This window comes from Pseudophryne corroboree, chromosome 8, assembly GCF_028390025.1.
Source record: "Pseudophryne corroboree isolate aPseCor3 chromosome 8, aPseCor3.hap2, whole genome shotgun sequence".
Lineage (NCBI taxonomy): Eukaryota > Metazoa > Chordata > Amphibia > Anura > Myobatrachidae > Pseudophryne > Pseudophryne corroboree.
Genome location: NC_086451.1, coordinates 427,053,556 through 427,078,385, shown reverse-complemented (window position 1 = coordinate 427,078,385; position 24,830 = coordinate 427,053,556). Strand labels below are relative to the sequence as shown.

Genomic DNA, 24,830 nt, shown 5'->3' with positions numbered 1-24,830 from the left:
AACGCCACGGCAGTTGCTTACATACACAAGCAAGGAGGCACTCGAAGCTGGTCCGCCATGAAAGAAGTCGCTCAGATTCTCACATGGGCGGAACATTGGGTTCCGGCCATATCCGCGATTCACATTCCAGGAGTCGAGAACTGGGAAGCGTATTTCTTAAGCCGTCACACTGTGCATCCGGGAGAGTGGGAGCTTCACCAGGAGGTGTTTCTGACTCTAGTAGCCCGGTGGGGGATGCCCGATGTAGATCTGATGGCGTCTCGTCTCAACAAGAAACTTCCTCTCTACGGGTCGCTTACTCAGGACCCTCAAGCAGTTCTGATCGATGCACTGACAGCTCTGTGGCACTTTCAACTGGGATATGTGTTTCCGCCATTTCCACTGATTCCACGTCTGCTTCAACGCATTCGGCGAGAAGGTCTTCCAATCATTCTGGTGGCCCCAAATTGGCCACGCCGGCAGTGGTACACTCTTCTGCGCAACATGGTCGTCGAGGAACCATTCCGACTCCCTCTGTGTCCAGATCTTCTGATTCAAGGACCATGTCGGCACCCAGATTTAGGTTGGCTGGCTTCGACGGCTTGGTTCTTGAATCCAACATTTTAAGGGTAAAAGTTTATTCTCGTCCTGTTGTGCAAACGATGATTCAGGCTAGAAAGCCGGTGACTTCTGGAATTTACCACAGTGTGGCGTATTTACATTGCTTGGTGTGAAAAGCGTGGTTTAACACCGGATTTGTTTAGAGTTCCTCGTCTGTTATCCTTCCTTCAGGAGGGTCTCAATAAGGGTCTGAAACTTTCTTCACTAAAGGGTCAAGTTTCTGCCTTGTCGGTTCTTTTTCAAAGGAGACTGGCTATCATTCCAGAAGTTCAGACGTTCCTTCAGGGAGTTCTTCGGATTCAGCCACCTTTTGTTCCTCCCTGGGATTTAAACTTAGTCCTTACGGCTCTTCAGAAATCTCCATTTGAACCTTTGGAATCTGTAGAATTGCGGTATCTAATGTTCAAAGTTGTCTTCCTATTGGCAGTTGCCTCCGCAAGACAAGTATCTGAGTTGGCGGCTCTTTCTGGCAGACCACCCTTGTTGGGGTTTCATGATAAACCGGGTGGTTCTGCGAACAAAACCTTCCTTCCGAAGGTTGTGTCAGCCTTTCATCTAAATCAGGACATTGTCCTTCCAGCGTTTACTCCTTCTCCTTCCGGGGAGGATTCCCATTTGGCTCTCTTAGATGTGGTTAGGGCCTTACGGATTTATTTATCTCGTACGGATTCTTTCCGTCATACGGATGCATTGTTGGTTTTTAATTGATGCGCCCAGACGAGGTTGGCCGGCTTCCAAGAACACAGTGGCTCGTTGGGTAACTTCGGCCATCAAACAGTCATACATGTCTTCTGACTCAATTCGAGCTCATTCGACTCGAGCTGTTGGCGCTTCTTGGGCTGTTCGCGAGGGTGCATCTATTGAGCAGCTGTGTAGGGCGGCGACCTGGTCGTCTGTGCATACGTTTACAAAGTTTTGTCGTTTTCATACTTTCGGTTTGGAGACTGCCTCTGTTGGGAGTCAAATTTTACGGGCGGCTGTGCCGTCTACATCTCCCTCCTCTCATTAGCTTGCTTTGGGAAATGCCACAAGTAACGGCGCAGCGTCCCCCAGATGGATGAAAGAGAAATAGGGATTTTTGTTTACTTACCGTAAAATCTTTCTCTGATTCCATCTGGGGGACGCTGCGATCCCTCCCATATGTTTGTCTGGTTTAACCAGTTAATTTTTTTCGGTCTATCTCCTTTGTCTTGGCTAAACGTTAACTGAGGTGCTGGCCAGACAGGAAGGAGATGGGAGGGGTTAGAGGGGGGAGGAGTCAGGTTTTAATAGTTTTGTGCCAAACTCCACAACCATACACCTCTAACCCACAAGTAACGGCGCAGCGTCCCCCAGATGGAATCAGAGAAAGAGATTTTACGGTAAGTAAACAAAAATCCCTATTTTTGTTTACTTACCGTAAACTCTCTTTCTCTGAGTCCATCTGGGGGACGCTGCGATCCCTCCCGTAGGTGTGTCTGGTTTATTTGGTTGTTTTTTGTTCTGGTCTCTCTCCTTTGGCTTGGCTAAACGTTAACTGAATTGATGGCTGGGCAGGAAGGAGATGGGAGGGGTTAGAGGGGGGAGGAGGCAGTTTGTTTGATAGATTCTGTGCCAAACTCCACAACCACACACCTCTAACCCACAAGTAACGGCGCAGCGTCCCCCAGATGGACTCAGAGAAAAAGATTTTACGGTAAGTAAACAAAAATCCATCTTTTATTAATATATATATATATACATACTAGGTGCTTCATCGCGCCCTACGGGCGCTCTTCACACCGTCGCAAGGGGCTACGCCCCCTTAACCCTTGCATGCCTTTCTGGGGTTTAATATTTGTATTATATGGAGTATTACCTGCATTCCTTTGTTAGTTGTTAAATATTGCACAATGAAAGGGCGTGCGATGGTGAAGGAGGCGCATCCCCTTGCGACGGCGTGAACAGCACCTGCAGGGCACGATGTACAGAATGTAGCGGGTGTGGGGGGGACTGCGGATGGTGTCTGTAGATGCTGCGGGTGGAGGGAGGCAGAAGTGGGGGTGGGGCCCGGATGGGGAAGGTTCGGGAGGTTCTGCGCGTGGGGGAGGGGCAGAGGAGTGGGGGATGCAGATGGGGGAGGGGTCCGGAGGCACTGAAGGTGGGGGAGGGGCAGGGGTGCCACGGGTGGGAGAGGGGCAGGTGTGGGGATGTTGTGGATGGATGAAGGGTTCCGGAGGTGCTGTTGGATGGGAAGGGACGGGAGTGCCGGGGGTTGGGTAGGGGACCGCAGGCACCATGGGTAGGGTAGGGGCAGGTACGGGTGTTGCGGCGGATGGGAAAGGAGGTCCGGAGGTGCTGCAGGTGGTGGAGGGGCAGGTGCGGGGGTGCCATTGGTGGGGGAGGGGTGGGTGAGGGGGGGACCGCTGATGGAGGAGGGTGTCTGCAGATGCTGCGGGTGGAAGGGAGCAGGTGTTGGGGGAGACATATAAGGGGGGTGAATGGTGGAAGGGGCCTGGAGGTGCTGTGGGTGGTGAAGGGGTGGAGGAGTGGGAGCCACGGGTGGTGTAGGGGGTCTGGAGGCACAGCATGTGGGGGAGGGGTGGAGTGCCGCATGTGGTGGAGGGGGAGGTGTGGTGCATTGGGGAGAGGTCTGGAGGCGCTGCGGGTACTGTACATGCCATAAAAGGTAGTTGGAGGGTATGCAGTAACAGAGCCAGGACAGGGGTGACGGGGCCAGGACAGGGGTGACGGGGCCAGGACAGGGGTGACGGGGCCAGGACAGAAATGATAGGGACAGGATAAGGGTGACAGGGCCAGGATAAGGGTGGCAGGGCAAGGCCAGGGGTGACAGGGACATGACGGAACACAGGGCACGGGAGAGATTGGTATTAGGGACAAAACAGTGGTAACAGACAGATGTGTCTTACCGGAGTCACTGCTACTGGCTGCTGCTGTTCCACTCCAACCTGTTGGGATCTGCTGCTGCTGGAGACTTGGCATGGCTGACTCTCTCAGGCTGGAGTCCTGCTCCCTCTGCCCGTCCGCATCCCTCCCCCCCTCCTCAGTCACACACCGCAGACCTCGCGCAGCTGCCGGGCACTGTGGTAAGGTGAGACTGGAAATGACTGGTTAGCCCCCAGGAGATGCTGCGGCTGGAGGGAGGAGGGGGTCATAGCATGCACGTGGCGCGGATCTCACGGCTTCCGGGCACTGTGGTAAGGGGAGACTGGGAGTGACTGGTTAGCTCCCAGGAGACGCTGCGGCTGGAGGGAGGAGTGGGTCAGAGCCTGCAAGCAGCTCGGATTTCTGCAGCGCTACCCGCCAGCTAAAGTGTGTGAATGAGCTGGGCGCACTCCACTGCGGGTGGCAGCGCTGCAGCTAGCGGTGGGGTTGCCGGGGCTGGAGATAACAGAGGCAGTATGGAACCTGCACAGCGGCAGGTGCCCCACTAAACTGCAGCTAAGAAGCGTGGAGTGTGCCAGAAAGTGACGCTCCTCCGCATCAGAGAGACCCTGCTGAGTATGCCGATGTGGGGGGTCAAGCACACAGTGAGCCGGTGCCCGTCTGTCTGTATGACATACCCCTCACACACCCCCATACCTCCCAAATGTCCCGATTTTCGCGGGACAGTCCCATTTTTTGGGGTCTGTCCCGCTGTCCCACCCGCGGGTCGCAGTGTCCGGCGGTGGGGGGGGGGCAGTTGGAAAGCTCCTGTACTCGCTGTTCTGCTTAGCAGAGCAGCGGTGAATAGTGGAGACAGAGGGAGAGGGGGCATCAGGGGGTACGGATCAATGGGGGGGTTCCAGCAGCAGAGCCGGATTAAGGTGGGGGGGGGGCAGGGCATACGTACCGTTGGCCCCACAGTTTTAGGGGACCCCCCCGGCTGGAGTAGCTCTTTCCCAGCTCAGAAGCTACCCCCCCCCCCCGTCCTGCCAGTAACAGCGGCAGCATTGTGCTACAGTCAGCGCACGCTGCTACGTGTAGGCAGGTCTGTGGTGTTGCAGGGAGGCAGCAGTCTCCCTGCTTTCTTCTGCCTGTGCGGGTGTGTAGGGGGGAAGCGACCACCTCCTCTGGATTTAGCCCTAGCTGAGGGGCCAAAATCCCATAAAAAAAATAAAAATCGAAATTTGCATAAAGGGGCGATTAGGCCACGCCCCCAACCCACAGCAGGCACAGCAATGAGATAGGGCTCCCCTGTCACAAGTGCCCTGGGCCCCCCGGACTCATAATCAGCCCCTGGGAGCATGCCAGCAGCTCACAGAGCGCTGGGCATGCTCCCTCACTGACGAAAACGGGGACCCTCCCGTGAAGCCACGCCCCCTTTTCGCCGAGTGTGTGTGTGTGTGTCCCTCCTTCTGCCTGGAGAAAGCTCCTGCAGAAAGCTGGGAGGTCTGCACCCCTGCCTGTGCCATGCCCAATGCCCATTCTATCTGCTTCTGCTCCTAGTCTCCTGTAGAGTTGGCCAGATCTCTGTGACTCATTTGACTAACTCCGCCCACTGTTGTAACTCCGCCCAGCGTTAGCAAATGAATCACAAGGTCACAGAATAGGGCTATTATATAGGAGATATATATATATATATATATATATATTTTTTTTTTATCTTTACAAGACTTATCAGCGCAAACCAGTACGAAGCAATTCCCTGTTCTGCCGATGTCTGCGTCGTCGGATCGGGGAAATTCAACATATTAGAAATCCTTGATTGGCTGTTTCCAACCGAAAAAGATTGGAATCGGCTAGTATGAGTTTATTAGTAAGCAGCTTTCCCCCATTTTCCTGACAGATTGCCGATCATCGATGTCCGCTAGTTGATGGTTTTGATCACTGGGTCGGTTTTGGGGAATCGCCGCCTGCTGTACAGTATGGCCCGCATGAGACGTCTTATTGAATGCTCCTATGTATTATACATATTACAGTAACTCCGCATACTGTTCACAAAAACAGATACAAATGATCTGAATTTCCCCCAAAAATATTTCCCCTTTTTTTTTTCTCTTTTTTTTTTTTCTCTCTCTGTCTATTGTCACCAGTCGGCAGAAGGAAACGATCTTGTGAATGGGACATTCATTACGGAAATGTCCACAGCTTTAGAAGACACAGATGTTCATTCCCACTCTTCAGAATCAAATGGAATATTCTATCCTTCATCTCTGCAGATGTCCCAGCAGGAGGAAAGGTAATCGGAATTGTACTCTGAAATCCCACATACAGCTAATAAAAGGTGTTCTAGGGACATCCTGGAGAGGAATTCTGTGTGACCAGCCTCAATGTAATGTGATAAGAGAATTCCTGCCCAACTCTCCCCATACTCTACAGCCAGTATCTGCCCCCACCTTTCATGTGCCTCCCTCCGTGTCACTGGGAATTCCTCTGCCATCTTTAAACCCTCCCAAAAGCAGAGCTGATATGTGAAAGCATAGCGAGGCGGATGGGGTACAACCCATCTATATGACGTGAGGTAACACTGCCCAGCTTACTAAAACACAACCATCTCCGTTCTCTTTTTTTCAAAGTGACTTTACTATTGAAGAACTTACCTTTGATAAGGGCCATGATCCACTCGCCAATGACCTGTTACCCAGCTGTGATCCAGGTAATAATCTTTGATGTTCCCATCACTACATTCCAATGCTTTACCAGCTGTCATTGAGATGTTTAAAAAAAAAATATATGATGCATCGGTTTATTTTTTAAATCTTATCCAAAATGCTTGGGACCAGACGTATTTTGGATATCGGATTTTTCCGTATTTTGGAATAATTGCATACCATAATGAGATATCATGGTGATGGGACCTAAATCTAAGCACAGAATGCATTTATGTTACATATACACCTTATACACACACAGCCTGAAGGTAATTTTAGCCAATATTTTTTCTCTAACGTCCTAGTGGATGCTGGGGATTCCGAAAGGACCATGGGGAATAGCGGCTCCGCAGGAGACTGGGCACAAAAGTAAAAAGCTTTAGGACTACCTGGTGTGCACTGGCTCCTCCCCCTATGACCCTCCTCCAAGCCTCAGTTAAGATTTTGTGCCCGAACGAGAAGGGTGCAATCTAGGTGGCTCTCCTGAGCTGCTTAGAGTAAAAGTTTAAATAGGTTTTTTTATTTTCAGTGAGACCTGCTGGCAACAGGCTCACTGCATCGAGGGACTAAGGGGAGAAGAAGCGAACTCACCTGCGTGCAGAGTGGATTGGGCTTCTTAGGCTACTGGACATTAGCTCCAGAGGGACGATCACAGGCCCAGCCATGGATGGGTCCCGGAGCCGCGCCGCCGTCCCCCTTACAGAGCCAGAAGACTGAAGAGGTCCGGAAAATCGGCGGCAGAAGACGTCCTGTCTTCACTAAGGTAGCGCACAGCACCGCAGCTGTGCGCCATTGCTCTCAGCACACTTCACACTCCGGTCACTGAGGGTGCAGGGCGCTGGGGGGGGGGGGGCGCCCTGAGACGCAATAAAAACACCTTTTTGGCAAAAAATACATCACATATAGCTCCTGGGCTATATGGATGTATTTAACCCCTGCCTATTTTTACATAAAAAAGCGGGAGAAAGGCCGCCGAAAAAGGGGCGGAGCCTATCTCCTCAGCACACTGGCGCCATTTTTTCCTCACAGCTCCGTTGGAGGAAGGCTCCCCGACTCTCCCCTGCAGTCCTGCACTACAGAAACAGGGTAAAACAAGAGAGGGGGGGCACTAAATTGGCATATAAATATATACAGCAGCTATATTAGGGAAAAACACTTATATAAGGTTATCCCTGTATATATATAGCGCTCTGGTGTGTGCTGGCAAACTCTCCCTCTGTCTCCCCAAAGGGCTAGTGGGGTCCTGTCCTCTATCAGAGCATTCCCTGTGTGTGTGCTGTGTGTCGGTACGTTGTGTCGACATGTATGAGGAGGAAAATGGTGTGGAGGCGGAGCAATTGCCTGTGTTAGTGATGTCACCCCCTAGGGAGTCGACACCTGACTGGATGGTCTTATGGAAAGAATTACGTGATAGTGTCAGCACTTTACAAAAGACTGTTGACGACATGAGACAGCCGGCAAATCAGTTAATACCTGTACAGGCGTCTCAAACACCGTCAGGGGCTCTAAAGCGCCCGTTACCTCAGGTCGATACAGACACGGACACTGACTCCAGTGTCGACGGTGAGGAAACAAACGTATTTTCCAGTAGGGCCACACGTTACATGATCACGGCAATGAAGGAGGTTTTGAACATTTCTGATACTACAAGTACCACAAAAAAGGGTATTATGTGGGGTGTGAAAACTACCCGTAGTTTTTCCCGAATCAGATGAATTAAATGAGGTGTGTGACGAAGCGTGGGTTTCCCCCGATAAAAAACTGCTAATTTCTAAAAAGTTATTGGCATTATACCCTTTCCCGCCAGAGGTTAGGGCGCGTTGGGAAACACCCCCTAGCGTAGATAAGGCGCTCACACGCTTATCAAAACAAGTGGCGTTACCGTCCCCTGATACGGCCGCCCTCAAGGAACCAGCTGATAGGAAGCTGGAAAATATCCTTAAAAGTATATACACACATACTGGTATTATGCTGCGACCAGCAATCGCCTCAGCCTGGATGTGCAGTGCTGGGGTGGCTTGGTCGGATTCCCTGACTGAAAATATTGATACCCTGGACAGGGACAATATATTATTGACTATAGAGCATTTAAAGGATGCATTTCTATATATGCGAGATGCACAGAGGGATATTTGCACTCTGGCATCAAGAGTAAGTGCGATGTCCATTTCTGCCAGAAGAGGATTATGGACGCGACAGTGGTCAGGGGATGCGGATTCCAAACGGCATATGGAAGTATTGCCGTATAAAGGGGAGGAGTTATTTGGGGTCGGTCTATCGGACCTGGTGGCCACGGCAACGGCTGGAAAATCCACCTTTTTACCCCAAGTCACCGCGCAGCAGAAAAAGATACCGTCTTTTTAGGCTCAGTCCTTTCGTCCCCATAAGGGCAAGCGGGCAAAAGGCCACTCATATCTGCCCCGGGGCAGAGGAAGGGGAAAAAGACTGCAGCAGACAGCCTCTTCCCACGAACAGAAGCCCTCCCCCGCTTCTGCCAAGTCCTCAGCATGACGCTGGAGCCTTACAAGCGGACTCGGGCACGGTGGGGGCCCGTCTCAAGAATTTCAGCGCGCAGTGGGCTCACTCGAAAGTGGACCCCTGGATCCTGCAGGTAGTATCTCAGGGGTACAAATTGGAATTCGAGACGTCTCCCCCTCGCCGGTTCCTGAAGTCTGCTTTACCAACGTCTCCCCCCGACAGGGAGGCGGTATTGGAAGCCATTCACAAGCTGTATTCCCAGCAGGTGATAATCAAGGTACCCCTCCTACAACAGGGAAAGGGGTATTATTCCACGCTGTTTGTGGTACCGAAGCCGGACGGCTCGGTGAGACCCATTTTAAATCTGAAATCCTTGAACACTTACATAAAAAGGTTCAAGTTCAAGATGGAGTCACTCAGAGCAGTGATAGCGAACCTGGAAGAAGGGGACTATATGGTGTCTCTGGACATCAAGGATGCTTACCTCCATGTCCCAATTTGCCCTTCTCACCAAGGGTACCTCAGGTTTGTGGTACAGAACTGTCACTATCAGTTTCAGACGCTGCCGTTTGGATTGTCCACGGCACCCCGGGTCTTTACCAAGGTAATGGCCGAAATGATGATTCTTCTTCGAAGAAAAGGCGTCTTAATTATCCCTTACTTGGACGATCTCCTGATAAGGGCAAGGTCCAGAGAACAGTTAGAGGTCGGAGTAGCACTATCTCAAGTAGTACTACGACAGCACGGATGGATTCTAAATATTCCAAAATCGCAGCTGATTCCGACGACACGTCTGCTGTTCTTAGGGATGATTCTGGACACAGTACAGAAAAAGGTGTTTCTCCCGGAGGAGAAGGCCAAGGAGTTATCCGACCTAGTCAGGAACCTCCTAAGACCAGGCCAGGTGTCAGTGCATCAATGCACAAAGGTCCTGGGAAAGATGGTGGCTTCTTACGAAGCGATTCCATTTGGCAGATTCCACGCAAGAACTTTTCAGTGGGATCTGCTGGACAAATGGTCCGGATCGCATCTTCAAATGCATCAGCGGATAACCCTGTCTCCAAGGACAAGGGTGTCTCTCCTGTGGTGGTTACAGAGTGCTCATCTCCTAGAGGGCCGCAGATTCGGCATTCAGGATTGGGTCCTGGTGACCACGGATGCCAGCCTGAGAGGCTGGGGAGCAGTCACACAGGGAAGAAATTTCCAGGGCTTGTGGTCAAGCATGGAAACGTCACTTCACATAAATATCCTGGAACTAAGGGCCATTTACAATGCCCTAAGTCAGGCAAGACCTCTGCTTCAGGGTCAGCCGGTGTTGATCCAGTCGGACAACATCACGGCAGTCGCCCACGTAAACAGACAGGGCGGCACAAGAAGCAGGAGGGCAATGATGGAAGTGGCAAGGATTCTTCGCTGGGCGGAGAATCATGTGATAGCACTGTCAGCAGTGTTCATTCCGGGAGTGGACAACTGGGAAGCAGACTTCCTCAGCAGACACGATCTTCACCCGGGGGAGTGGGGACTTCACCCAGAAGTCTTCCACATGATTGTGAACCGTTGGGAAAAACCAAAGGTGGACATGATGGCGTCCCGCCTCAACAAAAAACTGGACAGATATTGCGCCAGGTCAAGGGACCCTCAGGCAATAGCTGTGGACGCTCTGGTAACACCGTGGGTGTAGCAGTCAGTGTATGTGTTCCCTCCTCTTCCTCTCATACCAAAAGTACTGAGAATCATAAGAAGGAGAGGAGTAAAGACTATACTCGTGGCTCCGGATTGGCCAAGAAGGACTTGGTACCCGGAAATTCAAGAGATGCTCACGGAAGACCCGTGGCCTCTACCTCTAAGAAAGGACCTGCTCCAGCAGGGACCATGTCTGTTCCAAGACTTACCGCGGCTGCGTTTGACGGCATGGCGGTTGAACGCCGGATCCTGAAGGAAAAAGGCATTCCGGATTAAGTCATCCCTACCCTGATCAAAGCCAGGAAGGATGTAACCGTACAACATTATCACCGTATTTGGCGTAAATATGTTGCGTGGTGCGAGGCCAGGAAGGCCCCTACAGAGGAATTTCAACTGGGTCGTTTCCTGCATTTCCTGCAAACAGGACTGTCTATGGGCCTCAAATTGGGGTCCATTAAGGTTCAAATTTCGGCCCTGTCGATATTCTTCCAAAAAGAACTGGCTTCTGTTCCTGAAGTTCAGACGTTTGTCAAGGGAGTACTGCATATACAGCCTCCTTTTGTGCCTCCAGTGGCACCTTGGGATCTCAATGTAGTTTTGGGATTCCTAAAATCACATTGGTTTGAACCACTCACCACTGTGGACTTAAAATATCTCACATGGAAAGTGGTAATGCTGTTAGCCCTGGCTTCAGCCTGGCGTGTCTCAGAATTGGCGGCTTTATCCTATAAAAGCCCTTACCTAATTTTTCATACGGACAGGGCAGAATTGAGGACTCGTCCTCAATTTCTCCCTAAGGTGGTTTCAGCTTTTCACTTAAACCAGCCTATTGTGGTGCCTGCGGCTACTAGGGACTTGGAGGATTCCAAGTTGCTGGACGTAGTCAGGGCCCTGAAAATATATGTTTCCAGGACGGCTGGAGTTAGAAAATCTGATTCGCTGTTTATCCTGTATGCACCCAACAAGCTGGGTGCTCCTGCTTCTAAGCAGACGATTGCTCGTTGGATTTGTAGTACAATTCAGCTTGCACATTCTGTGGCAGGCCTGCCACAGCCAAAATCTGTAAAAGCCCATTCCACACGGAAAGTGGGCTCATCTTGGGCGGCTGCCCGAGGGGTCTCGGCTTTACAACTTTGCCGAGCAGCTACTTGGTCAGGGGCAAACACGTTTGCTAAATTCTACAAATTTGATACCCTGGCTGAGTAGGACCTGGAGTTCTCTCATTCGGTGCTGCAGAGTCATCCGCACTCTCCCGCCCGTTTGGGAGCTTTGGTATAATCCCCATGGTCCTTTCGGAGTCCCCAGCATCCACTAGGACGTTAGAGAAAATAAGAATTTACTTACCGATAATTCTATTTCTCATAGTCCGTAGTGGATGCTGGGCGCCCATCCCAAGTGCGGATTGTCTGCATTACTTGTACATAGTTATTGTTACAAAAATCGGGTTATTGTTGTTGTGAGCCATCTTTTCAGAGGCTCCTTCTGTTATCATGCTGTTAACTGGGTTCAGATCACAAGTTGTACGGTGTGATTGGTGTGGCTGGTATGAGTCTTACCCGGGATTCAAAATCCTTCCTTATTGTGTACGCTCGTCCGGGCACAGTATCCTAACTGAGGCTTGGAGGAGGGTCATAGGGGGAGGAGCCAGTGCACACCAGGTAGTCCTAAAGCTTTTTACTTTTGTGCCCAGTCTCCTGCGGAGCCGCTATTCCCCATGGTCCTTTCGGAGTCCCCAGCATCCACTACGGACTATGAGAAATAGAATTATCGGTAAGTAAATTCTTATTTTATAACTTTGTGCATTAAACAAAGTGTGTCTACATTCACACAGTTCATTTATGTTTCATATACACCTTATACACACAGCCTGAAGGTCATTTAATACAATTTCTCTGACGTCCTAGTGGATGCTGGGAACTCCGTAAGGACCATGGGGAATAGCGCTCCACAGGAGACTGGGCACAACTAAAGAAAGCTTTATGACTACCTCGTGTGCACTGGCTCCTTTCCTCTATGACCCTCCTCCAGACCTCAGTTAGAATCTTGTGCCCGGCTGAGGTGGATGCACACTAGGGGCTCTCCTGAGCTCCTAGAAAAGAAAGTATATTTCTCTGACGTCCTAGTGGATGCTGGGAACTCCGTAAGGACCATGGGGAATAGCGGCTCCGCAGGAGACTGGGCACAAAAGTAAAGCTTTAGGACTACCTGGTGTGCACTGGCTCTTCCCCCTATGACCCTCCTCCAAGCCTCAGTTAGATTTTTGTGCCCGGCCGAGAAGGGTGCACACTAGGGGCTCTCCTGAGCTTCTTAGTGAAAGTTTAGTTTTAGGTTTTTTATTTTCAGTGAGACCTGCTGGCAACAGGCTCACTGCATCGAGGGACTAAGGGGAGAAGAAGCGAACCTGCCTGCTTGCAGCCAGCTTGGGCTTCTTAGGCTACTGGACACCATTAGCTCCAGAGGGACTGAACACAGGCCCAGCCTCGGAGTCCGGTCCCAGAGCCGCGCCGCCGGCCCCCTTACAGAGCCAGAAGCAAGAAGAGGTCCGGAAAATCGGCGGCAGAAGACATCAGTCTTCAACAAGGTAGCGCACAGCACTGCAGCTGTGCGCCATTGCTCCTCAGGCACACTTCACACTCCGGTCACTAAGGGTGCAGGGCGCTAGGGGGGGGCGCCCTGAGCAGCAATGTAAAACACCTTGGCTGGCGAAAATACACCACATATAACCCCCAGGTCTATATGGATGTATTTTAACCCCTGCCAGAATTCACCAAAAAGCGGGAGAAAAGGCCGCCGAGAAGGGGGCGGAGCCTATCTCCTCAGCACACGGTCGCCATTTTCCATCACAGCTCCGCTGGAAGGACGTCTCCCTGACTCTCCCCTGCAGTCCTGCACTACAGAAAAGGGTAAAAAAGAGAGGGGGGGCACTAATTTGGCGCAGTTCTGATAATAACAGCAGCTATAAAGGGAAAAGCACGTTATATAGTGGTATTCCTGTCTATATATAGCGCTCTGGTGTGTGCTGGCATACTCTCCCTCTGTCTCCCCAAAGGGCTAGTGGGGTCCTGTCCTCTATCAGAGCATTCCCTGTGTGTGTGCGGTGTGTCGGTACGATTGTGTCAACATGTTTGAGGAGGAAAATTAGATGGAAGCGGAGCAATTGCCTATAATAGAGTTGTCACCCCCTAGGGAGTCGACACCTGAGTGGATGAGCTTATGGAAGGAATTGCGTGACAATGTCAGCTCTTTACGAAAGACAGTTGACGATATGAGACAGCCGGCTACTCAGCTTGTGCCTGTCCAGGGGTCTCAAACGCCATCAGGGGCTCTAAAACGCCCGTTACCTCAGATGGCAGACACAGACACGGATACTGACTCCAGTGTCGACGATGATGAGACAAATGTAACTTCCAGTAGGGCCACACGTTACATGATTGAGGCAATGAAAAATGTTTTGCATATTTCTGATAATACAAGTACCACTAAAAAGGGTATTATGTTTGGTGAGAAAAAACTGCCTGTAGTTTTTCCTGTATCCGAGGAATTAAATGAAGTGTGTGATGAGGCGTGGGTTTCCCCCGATAAAAAACTGATAATTCCTAAAAGGTTATTGGCATCATACCCTTTCCCGCCAGAGGATAGGGCACGTTGGGAAACACCCCCTAGGGTGGATAAAGCGCTCACACGCTTGTCTAAACAGGTGGCACTACCCTCTCCTGATACGGCCGCCCTAAAGGAACCTGCCGACAGAAAGCAGGAGAATATCCTAAAATGTATATACACTCACACGGGTGTTATACTGCGACCGGCAATCGCCTCAGCCTGGATGTGCAGTGCTGGGGTGGCGTGGTCGGATTCCCTGACTGAAAATATTGATACCCTAGATAGGGACAGTATATTACTGACTATAGAGCATTTAAAAGATGCATTTTTATATATGCGTGATGCGCAGAGGGATATTTGCCGACTGGCATCAAGAGTTAGCGCGCTGTCCATTTCTGCAAGAAGACTAAAATCCTTGAACACTTACATACAGAGGTTCAAATTCAAGATGGAGTCACTCAGAGCAGTGATTGCAAACCTGGAAGAAGGGGACTATATGGTCTCTCTGGACATCAAAGATGCTTACCTACATGTCCCAATTTACCCTTCTCACCAAGGGTACCTCAGGTTTGTGGTACAGAATTGTCACTATCAGTTTCAGACGCTGCCGTTTGGCTTGTCCACGGCACCCCCGGGTCTTTACCAAGGTAATGGCCGAAATGATGATACTCCTTCGAAGGAAGGGAGTTTTAGTTATCCCTTACTTGGACGATCTCCTGATAAGGGCAAGATCCAGGGAACAGTTGGAAGTCGGGGTAGCACTATCTCAGATAGTGTTGCGGCAGCACGGTTGGATTCTCAATATTCCAAAATCGCAGCTGATCCCGACGACACGCCTTCTATTCCTAGGGATGATCCTGGACACAGTCCAGAAAAAGGTTTTTCTCCCGGAGGTGAAAGCCAGGGAGTTATCCGAGCTAGTCAGAAATCTCCTAAAACCAGGCCAAGTCTCAGTGCATCAATGCACAAGGGTCCTGGGAAAAATGGTGGCTTCCTACGAAGCAATCCCATTCGGCAGATTCCACGCAAGAACCTTCCAGTGGGATCTGCTAGACAAATGGTCCGGGTCGCATCTTCAGATGCATCAGCGGATAATCTTGTCACCAAAGACAAGGGTGTCTCTCCTGTGGTGGTTGCAGAGTGCTCATCTTCTAGAGGGCCGCAGATTCGGCATTCAGGACTGGGTCCTGGTGACCACGGATGCCAGCCTGAGAGGCTGGGGAGCAGTCACACAGGGAAGAAATTTCCAGGGCTTGTGGTCAAGCCTGGAGACATCACTTAACATAAATATCCTGGAGCGAAGGGCCATCTACAATGCTCTAAGCCTAGCAAGACCTCTGCTTCAAGGTCAGCCTGTGCTGATCCAGTCAGACAACATCACGGCAGTCGCCCACGTAAACAGACAGGGCGGCACAAGAAGCAGGAGGGCAATGGCAGAAGCTGCAAGGATTCTTCGCTGGGCGGAAAATCATGTGATAGCACTGTCAGCAGTGTTCATTCCGGGAGTGGACAACTGGGAAGCAGACTTCCTCAGCAGGCACGACCTCCACCCGGGAGAGTGGGGACTTCATCCAGAAGTCTTCCACATGATTGTGAACCGTTGGGAAAAACCAAAGGTGGACATGATGGCGTCCCGCCTCAACAAAAAAACTAGACAGGTATTGCGCCAGGTCAAGGGACCCTCAGGCAATAGCTGTGGACGCTCTGGTAACACCATGGGTGTACCAGTCAGTGTATGTGTTCCCTCCTCTGCCTCTCATACCCAAGGTACTGAGAATTATGAGACGGAGAGGAGTAAGAACTATACTCGTGGCTCCGGATTGGCCAAGAAGGACTTGGTACCCGGAACTTCAAGAGATGCTCACGGAGGACCCGTGGCCTCTACCTCTAAGAAGGGACCTACTCCAGCAGGGACCCTGTCTGTTCCAAGACTTACCGCGACTGCGTTTGACGGCATGGCGGTTGAACGCCGGATCCTGAAGGAAAAAGGCATTCCGGATGAAGTCATCCCTACCCTGATCAAAGCCAGGAAGGATGTAACCGCACAACATTATCACCGTATTTGGCGTAAATATGTTGCGTAGTGCGAGGCCAGGAAGGCCCCTACAGGGGAATTTCAACTGGGTCGTTTCCTGCATTTCCTGCAAACAGGACTGTCTATGGGCCTAAAATTAGGGTCCATTAAGGTTCAAATTTCGGCCCTGTCGATTTTCTTCCAGAAAGAACTGGCTTCAGTTCCTGAAGTTCAGACGTTTGTCAAGGGGGTACTGCATATACAGCCTCCTTTTGTGCCTCCAGTGGCACCTTGGGATCTCAATGTAGTTTTGGGGTTCCTAAAATCACATTGGTTTGAACCACTCACCACTGTGGACTTAAAATATCTCACATGGAAAGTGGTAATGCTGTTGGCCCTGGCTTCGGCCAGGCGTGTGTCAGAATTGGCGGCTTTATCCTATAAAAGCCCTTACCTAATTTTTCATACGGACAGGGCAGAATTGAGGACTCGTCCTCAATTTCTCCCTAAGGTTGTTTCAGCGTTTCACCTGAACCAGCCTATTGTGGTACCTGCGGCTACTAGGGACTTGGAGGACTCCAAGTTGCTGGATGTAGTCAGGGCCCTGAAAATATATGTTTCCAGGACGGCTGGAGTCAGAAAATCTGACTCGCTGTTTATCCTGTATGCACCCAACAAGCTGGGTGCTCCTGCTTCTAAGCAGACTATTGCTCGTTGGATTTGTAGTACAATTCAGCTTGCACTTTCTGTGGCAGGCCTGCCACAGCCTAAATCTGTAAAAGCCCATTCCACAAGGAAGGTGGGCTCATCTTGGGCGGCTGCCCGAGGGGTCTCGGCTTTACAACTTTGCCGAGCAGCTACTTGGTCAGGGGCAAACAAATTTGATACCCTGGCTGAGGAGGACCTGGAGTTCTCTCATTCGGTGCTGCAGAGTCATCCGCACTCTCCCGCCCGTTTGGGAGCTTTGGTATAATCCCCATGGTCCTTACGGAGTTCCCAGCATCCACTAGGACGTCAGAGAAAATAAGAATTTACTTACCGATAATTCTATTTCTCGTAGTCCGTAGTGGATGCTGGGCGCCCATCCCAAGTGCGGATTGTCTGCAATACTTGTACATAGTTGCTGTTACAAAAATCGGGTTTTTGTTGTTGTGAGCCATCTTTTCAGAGGCTCCGCTGTTATCATGCTGTTAACTGGGTTCAGATCACAGGTTGTACGGTGTGATTGGTGTGGCTGGTATGAGTCTTACCCGGGATTCAAAATCCTTCCTTATTGTGTACGCTCGTCCGGGCACAGTATCCTAACTGAGGCTTGGAGGAGGGTCATAGGGGGAGGAGCCAGTGCACACCAGGTAGTCCTAAAGCTTTACTTTTGTGCCCAGTCTCCTGCGGAGCCGCTATTCCCCATGGTCCTTAAGGAGTTCCCAGCATCCACTACGGACTACGAGAAATAGAATTATCGGTAAGTAAATTCTTATTTTTAGGTTTTTTATTTTCAGTGAGATCTGCTGGCAACAGACTCACTGCTACGAGGGACTAAGGGGAGAAGAAGCGAACCTACCTGCTTGCAGCTAGCTTGGGCTTCTTAGGCTACTGGACACCATTAGCTCCAGAGGGATCGAACACAGGGCCGACCTCGATCGTCCGGAGCCGCGCCGCCGTCCCCCTTACAGAGCCAGAAGCATGAAGATGGTCCTGAAAATCGGCGGCAGAAGACTTCGGTCTTCAACAAGGTAGCGCACAGCACTGCAGCTGTGCGCCATTGCTCCTCATGCACACCTCACACTCCGGTCACTGATGGGTGCAGGGCGCTGAGGGGGGGGGCGCCCTGAACAGCAATATTAACACCTTGGCTGGCAAAATAATCACAATATATAGTCCCAGAGGCTATATATGTGAAAAATACCCCTGCCAGGATCCATAAAAAAGCGGGAGAAAGTCTGCCGAAAAAAAGGGGCGGGGCTATCTCCCTCAGCACACTGGCGCCATTTTCTCTTCACAGTGCAGCTGGAAGACAGCTCCCCAGGCTCTCCCCTGTAGTTTTCAAGCTCATAGGGTTAAAAAGAGAGGGGGAGCACTAAATTTAGGCGCAAATCTGTGTATTATAGCAGCTATAAGGGAAAAATCACTGTGGGTAGTGTGAATCCCTGCATTATATAGCGCTCTGGTGTGTGCTGGCATACTCTCTCTCTGTCTCCCCAAAGGACTTTGTGGGGTCCTGTCCTCAGTCAGAGCATTCTCTGTGTGTGTGCGGTGTGTCGGTATGGCTGTGTCGACATGGTTGATGAGGAGGCTTATGTGGAGGCAGAGCAGATGCCGATAAATGTGATGTCGCCCCCTGTGGGGCCGACACCAGAGTGGATGGATAGGTGGAAGGTATTAACCGACAGTGTCAACTCCTTACATAAAAGGCTGGATGACGTAACAGCTTTGGGATAGCCGGCTTCTCAGCCCGCGCCTGCCCAGGCGTCTCAAAGGCCATCAGGGGCTCAAAAACGCCCGTTACCTCAGATGGCAGACACAGATGTCGACACGGAGTCTGACTCCAGTGTCGACGAGGTTGAGACATATACACAATCCACTAGGAACATCCGTTGCATGATCTCGGCAATGAAAAATGTGTTACACATTTCTGACATTAACCCAGGTACCACAAAAAGGGGTTTTATGTTTGGGGAGAAAAAGCAGACAGTGTTTTGTTCCCCCATCAGATGAGTGAATGAAGTGTGTGAAGAAGCGTGGGTTCCCCCGATAAGAAACTGGTAATTTCTAAAAGGTTACTGATGGCCTACCCTTTCCCGCCAGAGGATAGGTCACGTTGGGAGATATCCCCTAGGGTGGATAAGGCGCTCACACGTTTGTCAAAAAAAGTGGCACTGCCGTCTTAGAATACGGCCACTTTGAAGGAGCCTGCTGATAAAAAGCAGGAGGCTATCCTGAAGTCTGTAGATACACACTCGGGTACTATACTGAGACCTGCAATTGCCTCAGCATGGATAGTGCTGCTGCAGCGTGGTCTATTACCCTGTCAGGACAGGGATACTATTTGCTAACCATAGAGCATATTAAAGATGTCGTCTTATATATGAGGGATGCACAGAGGGATATTTGCCGGCTGGCATCCAGAATTAATGCAATGTCCATTCTGCCAGGAGGGTATTAGGGACCCGGCATGTGGACAGGCGATGCTGACTTTAGAAGGCACATGAAGATTCTGCCTTATAAGGTGAGGAATTGTTTGGGGATGGTCTCTGGGACCTCGTATCCACAGCAACAGCTGGGAAGGAAAAAATTTACCTCAAGTTTCCTCACAGCCTAAGAAAGCACCGTATTATAAGGTACAGTACTTTCGGCTTCATAAAAGCAAGCGGGTTAAAGGCGCTTCCTTTCTGCACAGAGACGAGGGAAAAAGCTGCACCAGACAGCCAGTTCCCAGGATCAAAAATCTTCCCCCGCTTCCTCTGAGTCCACCGCATGACGCTGGGGCTCCACAGGTGAAGCCAGGTGCGGTGGGGGCGCGTCTCGGGAACTTCAGCGACCAGTGGGCTCGCTCACAGGTGGATCCCTGGGTTCTGCAAGTAGTATCACAGGGATACAAGCTGGAGTTTCGGGGCGACTCCCCCTCGCCGTTACCTCAAATCAGCCTTGCCTGCTGCCCTCGAGGAGAGGTAGTACTGGCGGCAATTCACAAGCTGTACTTCCAGCAGGTGATAATCACGGTACCCCTCCTTCAACAAGGCCGGGGTTACTATTCCACAATGTTTGTGGTAATCCTTGAACACTTATATACGAAGGTTCAAGTTCAAAATGGAATCGCTCAGGGCGGTTATTGCAAGCCTAAACGAAGGGGATTACATGGTATCACTGGACATCAAGGATGCTTACCTGCATGTCCCCATTTACCCTCCTCACCAGGAGTACCTAAAAATTGTGGTACAGGACTGTCATTACCAATTCCAGACGTTGCCGTTGGTCTGTCCCCGGCACCGAGGGTATTTACCAAGGTAATGGCCGAAATGATGTTACTCCTTCGAAAAAAGGGAGTTATAATTATCCCGTACTTGGACGATCTCCTTATAAAGGCGAGGTCCAGGGAGCAGTTGTTCATCGGAGTAGCACTATCTCGGGAAGTGCTACAACAGCACGGCTGGATTCTGAATAGTCCAAAGTCGCAGCTGGTTCCTACGACGCGTCTACTGTTCCTGGGTATGGTTCTGGACAAAGAACAGGAAAAAGGGATTCTCCCGGAGGAGAAGGCCAAGGAGTTGTCATCTCTAGTCAGAGACCTCCTAATACAAATACAGGTGTCGGTGCATCAATGCACGCGAGTCCTGGGAAAGATGGTAGCTTCTTACAAAGAAATTCCATTCAGTAGGTTCCATGCAAGGATCTTCCAGTGGGATCTGTTGGACAAGTGGTCCGGGTCGCATCTTCAGATGCATCGGCTGATAACCCTGTCTCCAAGGGCCAGGGTGTCGCTGTTGTGGTGGCTGCAGAGTGCTCATCTTCTAGAGGGCCGCAGATTCGGCATACAGGACTGGGTCCTGGTGACCACAGATGCCAGCCTTCGAGGCTGGGGGGGCAGTCACACAGGGAAGAAACTTCCAAGGACTATGGTCAAGTCAGGAGACTTTCCTACACATAAATATTCTGGGACTAAGGGCCATTCACAATGCCCTAAGTCAGGCTAGACCCCTGCTTCAACACCAGCCGGTGCTGATCCAGTCAGACAACATCACGGCGGTCGCCCATGTAAACCAGCAGGGCGGCACAAGAAGCAGGATGGTGATGGCAGAAGCCACAAGGATTTTCCGATGGGTGGAAAATCATGTGTTAGCACTGTCAGCAGTGTTCATTCCCGGAGTGGACAACTGGGAAGCAGACTTTCTCAGCAGGCATGACCTCCACCCGGGAGAGTGGGGACTTCATCCAGAAGTCTTCAAAATGATTGTACACCATTGGGAAAGGCCGCAGGTGGACATGATGGCGTCCCGCCTCAACAAAAAGCTAAAAAGATATTGCGCCAGGTCAAGGGACCCTCAGGCGATAGCTGTGGACGCTCTGGTAACACCGTGGGTGTACCAGTCGGTGTATGTGTTCCTTCCTTTGCCTCTCATACCCAAGGTATTGAGAATACTAAGAAGGAGAGGAGTAAGAACTATACTCGTGGTCCCGGATTGGCCAAGAAGAGCTTGGTACCCAGAACTTCAAGAAATGATCTCAGAGGACCCATGGCCTCTGCAGCAGGGGCCCTGCCTGTTCCAAGACTTACCACGGCTGTGTTTGACAGCATGGCGGTTGAACACCGGATCCTAAAGCAAAAAGGCATTCCGGAGGAAGTCATTCCTACGCTGATTAAGGCTAGGAAAAGATGTGATCGCAAAATATTATCACCGCATATGGCAAAAATATGTTGCTTGGTGTGAGGCCAGGAAGGCCCCAACGGAGAAATTTCAACTGGGTCGATTTCTGCACTTCCTACAGTCAGGAGTGACTACGGGCCTAAAATTGGGTTACGTTAAGGTCCAGATTTCGGCTCTGTACATTTTCTTCCAAAAAGAACTGGCTTCACTGCCTGAAGTTCAGACTTTTGTTAACGGAGTGCTGCATATTCAGCCCCCGTTTGTGCCTCTAGTGGCACCGTAGGATCTCAACGTGGTGTTGGATTTCCTGAAGTCGCATTGGGTTGAGCCACTTAAATCCGTAGAGCTAAAATACCTCACGTGGAAAGTGGTCATGCTGTTTGCCTTGGCGTCGGCCAGGCGTGTATCAGAATTGGCGGTTTTGTCATGCAAAAGCCCTTATCTGATTTTCATATGGATAGGGCGGAATTGAGGACTCGTTCCCAATTCCTTCCTAAGGTGGTATCAGCTTTTCATGTGAACCAACCTATTGTGGTGCCTGCGGCTACGTGGGACTTGGAGGACTCCAAGTTACTGGACGTAGTCAGGGCCCGGAAAATATTTGTTTCCAGGACGGCTGGAGTCAGGAAAACTGACTCGCTATTTATCCTGTATGCACCCAACAAGCTGGGTGCTCATGCTTCTATGCAGACTATTGCTCGCTGGATCTGTAGCACGATTCAACTTGCACATTCTGCGGCTGGACTGCCGCACCCTAAATTTGTAAAAGCCCATTCCACGAGGAAAGTGGGCTCTTCTTGGGCGGCTTCCCGAGGGGTCTAGGCTTTACAACTTTGCCGAGCTGTTACTTGGTTGGGTTCAAACATTTTTGCAAAAGTATACAAGTTTGATACCCTGGCTGAGGAGGACCTTGAGTTTGCTCATTCGGTGCTGCAGAGTCATCCGCACTCTCCCGCCCGTTTGGGAGCTTTGGTATAATCCCCATGGTCCTTATGGAGTTCCCAGCATCTACTAGGACGTTAGAGAAAATAAGATTTTACTCACCGGTAAATCTATTTCTCGTTGTCCGTAGTGGATGCTGGGCGCCCGTCCCAAGTGCGGATTGTCTGCAATACTTGTATATAGTTATTGCCTAACTAAAGGGTTATTGTTATGAGCCATCTGTTAGTGAGGCTCAGATATATTTCATACTGTTAACTGGGTATAATATCACGAGTTATACGGTGTGATTGGTGTGGCTGGTATGAGTCTTACCCGGGATTCCAAATCCTTTCCTTATTGTGTCAGCTCTTCCGGGCACAGTATCCTAACTGAGGTCTGGAGGAGGGTCATAGAGGGAGGAGCCAGTGCACACCAGGTAGTCCTAAAGCTTTCTTTAGTTGTGCCCAGTCTCCTGCGGAGCCGCTATTCCCCATGGTCCTTACGGAGTTCCCAGCATCCACTACGGACTACGAGAAATAGATTTACCGGTGAGTAAAATCTTATTATTTTTTATAACTGTGTACATTAAACAGTGTGTCTACATTCACACAATTCATTTATGTTTCATATACACCTTATACACACAGCCTGAAGGTCATTTAATACAATATTTTTAATAACTTTGTGTATTAAACAAAGTTTGTGTACATTGAGTCATCAAAAAACAAAGGTTTCACTATCTCACACTCATTCAAAAACGTCCGTATTTCGGAATATTCCGTATTTTGGAATATTTGGATATGGGATACTCAACCTGTATGTGTGTGTGTGTGTGTGTGTGTGTGTGTGTATGTGTATGTATAGCTATATTATAATATATATGTATGTATCTCGTAGAAGAGGAGTGTAAGGAGCAGAAAGTTTTGTTGATAGACCATTCCTGATTTTGGGAATATCACCCTACGTATGTACATATTGTACTGTGGTTTTTTTTTTTTCATTTGTTACTAAATTTATTGGGTTTTTTAAAGATATGTTGTGTTTAAATAGCTAGAGCAACCTCTAACAAGTCAGATCATTAAATCACTCACTGAACACTCCAAATGTCAACATGTTCAAAATGTTGGCAGTGAAAGTGTCAACATTTTGATTTTCCACAGCCACAATTTTGACAATCCATGTGACGGTAAGGGCTCAGATACCTTTAAAAAAAAAACCGTTCTGCCAGCTGTTGGCACAATAACTTTGTCGACACTCGGGGCTAATTCAGATTTGGTTCGAGTGGTATTGGTCGGTACTTTGCGCATGTGCAGGACCCATTCTGCACATTCTTAACAGGTCCTGCAATGACTGCTTTCAAATAAACATGTAGTTATTAACATGCTCTTTCTATAATGGGGGTCATTCTGACCCGATCGCACGCTGCAGGTTATCGCAGCGGTGCGATCGTGTCAGAACTGCGCCGAAGGCCGGCGGGCCGCTACGATTGCCTCTGCCTGATTGACAGGCAGAGGCGGCCACTGGGCGGGGGGGGGGGGGGGGGGGGGGGCGCAGCGGCTGCGTGACGTCACAGGCAGCCGCTGCGGGTCTGGGAGCGATGAGTAGCTTACGGCCAGCACGCTAAAGCTGCGCTGGTCAGGAGCTACTCTTGAAGTGCAAAGGCATTGCCGCTGTGCGATGCCTTTGCACTTCTGCGGGCGGGTGGGGTGGGGGGGGGCAGCACTGACATGCGGGGCATCCCCCCGCATGTCAGTGTGAATGATCGTAGCTGTGCTAAATTTAGCACAGCTACAATCATCTCGGAATGACCCCCAATGCACCAACATATTCCACAATGGCTTGGGGATAAAGAAGGAAACCTGTCCCTAGTTGTGATGTATGTGAAAAGGCCAACTTATGATTCCAATTCTAAGTGGTATATAAATACGTTACTTTTTTTTCTCCCCAAAAACTTTACTATCAGATGAAGAATCATTGGCGTCTGACAATTGTTCTGAAGCCGACTTAGATGAGAACGACGGGGAGCAGAACTGCTGTCCGGAGACACCAGAGCGGGAGACTTTCCTGAGGAAACATTTTGACACCTTAGCGGATTTACTTGCAGAAGGTGATTATATTTGTATGTAAGACCGTCCTACAAACCTGGGGTTATTGGTGGCTCTGTCTCTTGGATCATGTTAAGCCTGTTAAGTTGTTGCGTCTTACTGTAAGAAAGAGCGCACGGTTTGGCAGTAATTTGTAATTATTTCTTTTGTTCTTTCACCTTGGAAATGTAAAATCAGGGTTACAAAATTTGTTTAAGGGGGATATTTGGCTACAATTTGTACTGGGTAGTGTGAGTTAAGTATTTTTGTTTGACTTCCCACCCTCGCGTTGCTGACAATGGCCCTCATTCACATGTGGTTGGAGGAGTCATCGCTGCTGCTTATATTGAAGCAGCAATGATAGCATTAATATGGTAATGCAGCCGGTGGCTTCATGCTTCCTGTTGCATTACTGACCCCAACTATATCCTAGGACACAGTATCGGATCTTCCCGGCACCATCACCCGACCTGGGTGACCCATGGAATCGCACAAGCTGGTCTCCGCATTTGCTACACAGAGGCCAGGAAATTCC

General features: G+C 50.1%; 1 protein-coding gene across 1 annotated transcript in view; it reads left to right on the top strand.

The window, feature by feature from the left end:
• Nucleotides 1-24,830, top strand: part of WDR62 (WD repeat domain 62) — a 313,350-nt gene that overhangs the window by 177,583 nt on the left and 110,937 nt on the right. The window contains exons 23-25 of the mRNA XM_063937983.1: nucleotides 5,595-5,740; nucleotides 6,078-6,157; nucleotides 24,175-24,318. Coding sequence (XP_063794053.1) covers nucleotides 5,595-5,740; nucleotides 6,078-6,157; nucleotides 24,175-24,318 — 370 coding nt within the window. The remainder of the gene's footprint in view (nucleotides 1-5,594; nucleotides 5,741-6,077; nucleotides 6,158-24,174; nucleotides 24,319-24,830) is intronic.